This window comes from Haliotis rufescens, unplaced genomic scaffold (assembly GCF_023055435.1).
Source record: "Haliotis rufescens isolate VD_foot unplaced genomic scaffold, xgHalRufe1.0.p SCAF_7, whole genome shotgun sequence".
In the NCBI taxonomy this organism is placed as follows: domain Eukaryota; kingdom Metazoa; phylum Mollusca; class Gastropoda; order Lepetellida; family Haliotidae; genus Haliotis; species Haliotis rufescens.
Genome location: NW_025964361.1, coordinates 4,769,295 through 4,775,919, shown reverse-complemented (window position 1 = coordinate 4,775,919; position 6,625 = coordinate 4,769,295). Strand labels below are relative to the sequence as shown.

General features: G+C 39.5%; 1 protein-coding gene across 3 annotated transcripts in view; it reads left to right on the top strand.

Moving 5' to 3' along the window:
- Nucleotides 1–6,625, top strand: part of LOC124149609 (protein cramped-like) — a 32,299-nt gene continuing 25,674 nt past the window's right edge. For all 3 annotated transcript variants that reach the window (XM_046521311.2, XM_046521310.2, XM_046521309.2), the window contains exons 1-3: nt 1–373; nt 2,491–2,750; nt 5,997–6,094. In XM_046521311.2, coding sequence (XP_046377267.2) covers nt 306–373; nt 2,491–2,750; nt 5,997–6,094 — 426 coding nt within the window. In that variant the 5' untranslated portion in view covers nt 1–305. The remainder of the gene's footprint in view (nt 374–2,490; nt 2,751–5,996; nt 6,095–6,625) is intronic.

The following is a 6,625-nucleotide window of genomic DNA, read 5'->3' as shown; positions in this document are numbered from 1 at the left end:
CTTGTCATGTTAGAACATAACAAAAGACGAGCTCAAACGATGTTTAGTTGATATTTTATTTGCGAACATAGCTTATTTCACATGTTGTCCATAAATGGTCCATAGAGTTTTGTAGTTAAACATAGTTTGAAAGAGGTGGATTTATCTGTTCTTTTAAATATCACCACTGTGCATCGGAAGAAAGAAGCCAGTTCGCCGCCGCTGCCGAGTTGTGGACTGACGGGATTTACACACAGGCCATTTGAGGACACTTGTGAAATTATGTAGACATAAACTTGTGTCAAGGTTGCGTGCAATCAGTGTATATGCCACCGGGAAAACGAAGGAAAGTTTCTCAGGATGAAAACAGTGTTCGGGACGGTGTTGGAAGTCGGTAATGTTTCGTTTGTGAAATTGTCTAGCGCCATATTGCCATCTCAAAACACGACATGTTTTCGTTCTATTTCTGAAGCTGTCGCACTATCTGTTGCCACAATATTGCGTACGGTTAATCCATAGGGTGCTTAGAATTTAATGGGTTTGTCAATTGTCGTTAGAACCTCAAAGTATAATTATTTTCGGCTAAATTATTTTCAGTGTTGCTTGGTCGCGAGTTTCGTGATGGCAGCCATGTTGAATTTTACTTTATCGGTAATGAGATCCTTGTTTTTGTTTTGACGCCTTATTTATTCATCTATCCCGCAATCGACTTGTATATTGTATCATAAGATTGTGCAACGTATTAATTCTTGATACTGACAACAAGTTACGCGGTAACTACGAGGAGGGAGGGTCGGTCGTAAACGCGGATCGTTTGAACAGCCCGGGCGCAGATTCGGATCGAGAGGTCAATCTGCATGAAGTAAACAAAACTTAATTTAGCTCTTTCAAAAGTCTTCGTGCTTTATTATTTATTTAATGTTATACACACTATTTTCCACATCAGTTACGATTAATTCAAACAACTTGGCAACTTTTTGCCTAGCGTTTATTGTAATGTTGACACATGTAGAACTGGATCATCAAACACATTATGAGTGTCGTGCCATTTCCCAGGAACAGACGCATATGATCTAGATCTAGGCTTACTATAATCTTACTGATACTAGCATACAATTTTACTATTCTCTCATTACCTGTCACATTCTAATCATGTTATACCTATCCGCTAAGGCAAATGTGAATAAGCATATGAATTGTTATGAATATCACAACAGTCAATGAAATGGATTTTTGCAAGAATGTTTCACAGATTTAGTGAGCGGGTTGGGGGTCTTTATTAGCCTTTATCAAAGCTTTCATTTATATTCTCTGTAACACAGAGGTTTAACACAAGATATTGACAAACTTAATCATGGATCTCTTTATATGAATAATAAATATGTGAGTGTGAGTGAATGGCACAGTAAGCATTTTTTTATGCCAGTCTGCAAATAATCAAGTCAGGATCAGCATTGTCAGAGAAACCAGTGGTTGATAACAAGCCTCAATGCAGTCAGGTTACAGTGACATAGTCGCCCAGGTCACACCTTGTATCAACTTTGTCCACATTCTGAGACATGTATGTCAGCTGTGGGCTCTGCCCCCAATTCCCCACTGGGATAAATGGATGATATCAGATGAACAAAATGACATTACTTTCATACATTGAAAACACTCATTAACAAGCTATGATCACTCTGTCATACTGATAATTTATTTTTGTCCAACCCCAAGACCTTATTAAGTGTCATGGAGCTTTCAGTCAAGTAGGGCTGGGACAAGTCCCAATTTAGTACCCTGGTACCCGACCCCTATTATCCGACCCTACCCGGATACCCGCTGTAGGTCTCAAGAGTTGGGCACAAAATGTCTGATTAGGAATTGTTTTACCAGACCCCTGGCAAAAAGTATTTAGATACACATATAAAATATTCTGGTCACGCATACACTGAAGCTGTATCTTTACTCTACTCATATAACTGTCAGAAGGAATGCGCATATTGTCAGAAAGATGTCTGAACATTTGCGACTTGTAGGTAACCATGGAGTTAGTAGCGAATGTTTATTATTAAACAATATGTCACGTGACTAACCACAGGTCCGGGCAGTCCTGTGGGTACCCGGGTCCTACTCAGTACCCATCTGAACCCAGTACCTGAGTTACCCGTCCCAGCCCTGTTCAACAAGATGAAGATACCCGTGAAGATACGGGGGAGAGTAGGTCTCCAGCAACCCATGCTTGCTGTAAAATGGCGACTATGCTTGTCTTAAGATGCGACTAACAAGATCGGGTGGTCAGACTCGTTGCCTTGGTTGCTACATGTCTTCGTATCCCAATTGCATGGATAGATGCTCATGACATCAATCACTGGATTGTCTGGTCCAGTCTCAATTATTTACAAACCACTGTCATATAGCTGGAATATTGCTGAGTTAAGCGTTAAACAACAAACAAACAAGTTGAAGAAATCTCAAACTGAAATGTTTATTATGATCACCATATGATCCATGTTTGTTATTTCTTTGTAGGGTAACACCATCCCCTGCTGAGGAAAAAGGTTCTCAAGAAGAGGAAAATGCCAGTCCAACATCAACCAGTACAGAGAGGCGCATGCGACAATCGACGAAGATCGATGTGCCAGAGGCTGCAGGGGATGATGGGAAGGGGGCCGCACCCCAGGTGACTGCCCCCCAGGTGACCACGGCGAAGCGGTCAAGTACACGTGTCGTGAAGAAGACGAGGCGGGATATAAGCCCGCAGTGGTCACCTGTCAAGAAGGTTTCATCTGGTTTGTATATTTTGTTTATATTTTTAACAATATTGTGTTTACATATGTTTATTATCTTAGAAGTAGAAATGTGAGTTTGAGATGACTGATCTTTTTGGTTTATATTTTCAGAGTTTATACTCCTCTCAATAAGTGAAACAGCAATAATCATTTTGAGTAACTGATTTAGCTTCAACTCCCAAAAGATACACACTGAATTTTGTAACCCACATGAAGATACAAATGGGGAGATACTAAATTTGTCTGTCTCAGGTGTGTTGTACACGGTTGACCTCATTTTATTTGTTTTGATTGGATAGCTGTGACCTCAGTCACCCTGGAATTACATTTTTCATTTATGAACAATCACAAGATGTCATTCACTTTAACACCTTTATACACAAGGCAGAACTGAATCAGATGAAAACGAGAGACATTTGTGGACACTTTGTTCGACAAAACGAGGTAGTCACACGCATCCATTTTGCTTTGCATTGTATATTAATTACTCATAGATCTAAGACCGACATTATATAATCAAATTAGGCCCATTTGCCATGTACGAATAGACATAGATCATTGTCCCTTGGAGACATTAAAATTGATTTAATTTAACAAGTTTGATGTGGCAAAATAAGTCAGTTTAATCTGTCTCCTTATAGATATCTACACACATACATTGGATGCTACGGCTGTGTCATCATTATCTTCTTTGAAACATTTTTTGTGGCACTGTTTCTGAAAATGTTTCTGAATGAACATAGATACTTAAAGTGACCAGGCCTTTGAAACGCTTTCCTACCTACTAACAACTATTCCCGTGAATTGCAGATGGTTGAAGAAATTCTACAATAAAGATATTGTTCATCGGTGTTATGTTTGCACATGCATAGAAATGTCAACAATGGCATATTTGGGCATATATAAAAACCCATCAAATATAGTAAACTAAGTTATAACGATGTCCAGTAATCTGCAGTTGTAACAAACTCAAAGGAACCACTAATTTTAGTTTGTTATAAGTGTAGTTTGTTAAAAGCATATTTACAACATAAATATAGCGAATGGACTGGACCAAATAAAACAGTTTGTTGTGTCTGTCATTAAAATCAGATCTTAGTTCTCGCTGCAGCTAAACAACGATCTGAGAACACCCCATTACGGGTCATGTCAGACCGACCTTGCGCGAACCTTGACCGAACAATGGAATGACTGACAAGAAGTCGACATTAGCCATTTAGAAAGCAGCTTTCTCGTGCTTTACGGCACTAATTTCAAATGGGCAACTACACTTCGAAACATGGTTTGACAAATTCTCAATTAAAAATTTGAAACCTGGACAAAAGAACAATCTGGAATGGCTAATAGATGGTCTAGATTGTATGGTTTCAGTCGTTTACCCCGTAACTATCATTCGGAATACCCCGTGTTAAGTTTTCGAGGTTGCATGATGTCCTCAGGTCTTTGTTTAGCAGCAGTAGAGCTAAGATCTTTTTTTAATGAGATTGGTTTCAAACAAAATCAGTAAATGTTTGCAAGACATCTTATTCTGAAGATATCTTATTCTGAAGATATCTAATTACGAGAAATAATACAACATGACAAGCAGTATGGGAATTCTATTACTGTTACTATTTTCTGTGGCAGAAATAGTTAACTTAATAGATCAAAATCAGTTTTCTACATCAAATATCCCTGATTTAAAATTTGCCCAGTGAAAAAGAATGCTACTGCTATGATCTCAAATGAAGACTTCTGTAGATGGACAAAAATCAATAGCTGGGCAATCATGGCAAGTGGAAGAATAGGTCCTAGCCACTTGCTGGGTTTGATATGTAAGCCAATCAAGTGTGGCTTTGCCAGGTATATTTACTCACAGGAATGACTAACGTCAGCTAATTACCTTAATGGAGAGTCAGTGTCAACATAAAGATCATTAAGGAGATTAGGCATGCCTTTTTCGTACTCTAGGTACCTTGCTATTGATTTTGCATATATAGGATGATGTCAGTTTTTTGTTTATTTTCTATGAAGATCTGAATTTAGCCCGCAGAATCAATGATAATACACTTGTGATGAGTGTTATTTAAGCATTAATTATGATGAGTCACCAGTTTGAAATTAAGCATGACGTTCAAGGGATCCTTGCCAGAGTCCTAATTTTAAAGTTAGATATGAGTTGTGTGGCAGGACTTAATTTCTTACACAGCAAATAATTTCACAGCTTTTTAAAAATTTGACTGATGGGCAAGCGTTAACTTTGATCAAGGGAACTTGCAAATAATCTTTCTTTTCACCTGCCTCACTAACAAAATGATATTTTAAGGTGGAAAATTAAAGACCTCATTGCAATCTATTTTACGTAGCACCAGTAAAGATCCGGGTTAGAATAGGTCTTCAGCAACCCAGTCTTGTCGTAAGAGGCAATTATGCTTGTCGTAAGAGGCGACTAACATGATCGGTTGGTCAGGCCTTGCTTGATTTATGTCATATCCCATATGCAGAGGATCGATGCTCATGATGTCAATCACTGGATTGTCAATTATTTACATGCCGCCGTCATATAGCATGATACAGCTGGAATGTTGCTGAGTGTGGAGTTAAACAACAGGCAAACAAAGAAATAAAATTGATGCAGACTGATGTTGCCGCACAACTCTTCATGCATCAGTCTCTGGGCATTGTGACACTATCACTCTGAACAGGTAGATGAACCCTGTGATGACCCCCTCGTGACCTGCAGCTGGGTCCATCTGCACAAAGCAGTCTAAGCGCTACAACTATCTTAAGTCTTACAGTATGGAAGTTATTATTGTCGTAGCGCTAAGATCCTTTATGCAAGAGGATCCTGACTCAGAAATGTCCCCAGGGACCACTTGCACAAAGCAATCTTAGCGCTAAGATTATCGTAACTCCCATGCTTTAACATGGACTTATAATAGTCGTAGTGCAAAGATTGCTTTGTGCAAATGGGCCCTGGACCCACTTGCACAAAGCGATCTTAGCGTTAAGACTATCCTGAGCCTATGTTAAAGAATGGGAGTTACAATAATCTTAGCACTAAGATCGCTTTGTGCAAGTGGGCCCTGGACTCTATTGCTATTGTTACAGCTGATTAAATGGGGTGATGAGGCCAGGCTTGTTTGATAATTTGATTGTATGCCTCTGTATCCCAAGATGGACTACTGGTTTGTCTAGTTCAGCCTCCAGTATATCCAGGCTGCAGTGATATGGTGGAATATCATCAGTTGTGTTTCTGTCTTGCAGTTCAGTCCAAGTTGAGTACCCCCGAAGCCAAGACAAAACGCCAGTGGGAACAATGGATGGAAGAAGACATCAAGACGTTCTTTGATGCCTTGTTTGAGGTACCTAACTCAGTCCTGTGTACCTACCCGTGAAGATCAGTGGTAGAATAGGTCTTCAGCAACCCATGCTTGCCTGTAGAAGGTGTAAGGGGTGACTAACTGAATCAGGTGGTCAGGCTCGCCGACTTTATTGATGTAACTATGTCATCGTATCCCTATTGCGTGGATCGATGTTCATGACGTCAATCACTGGATTGTCTAGTCCAGACTTGATTATTTACAGACTGCCATGATGTAGCTGGAATATTGTTGAATGCGTCATTAAATAACAAACCGAACCAAACCCAAACCTCTACAGTTTCTTTGTTTCATTTGGATTCGATAGTTGTCCGTTTTAGCTACGCACAACCACCTTTGAACCAAGTGCGCATGATGGAAACACAACTGTTGCATTAGGGGTAATAAATAGAAGCACTGAATGGCCAAACAAAAGGCTGATGACCTTGCTCAGTGGATATGAGCTTAACTGTATCTCTGATGAAGGCTAAGCTGTTAAAACTGCTTGTTAAATAATTGTTTAGGAATTGGTGA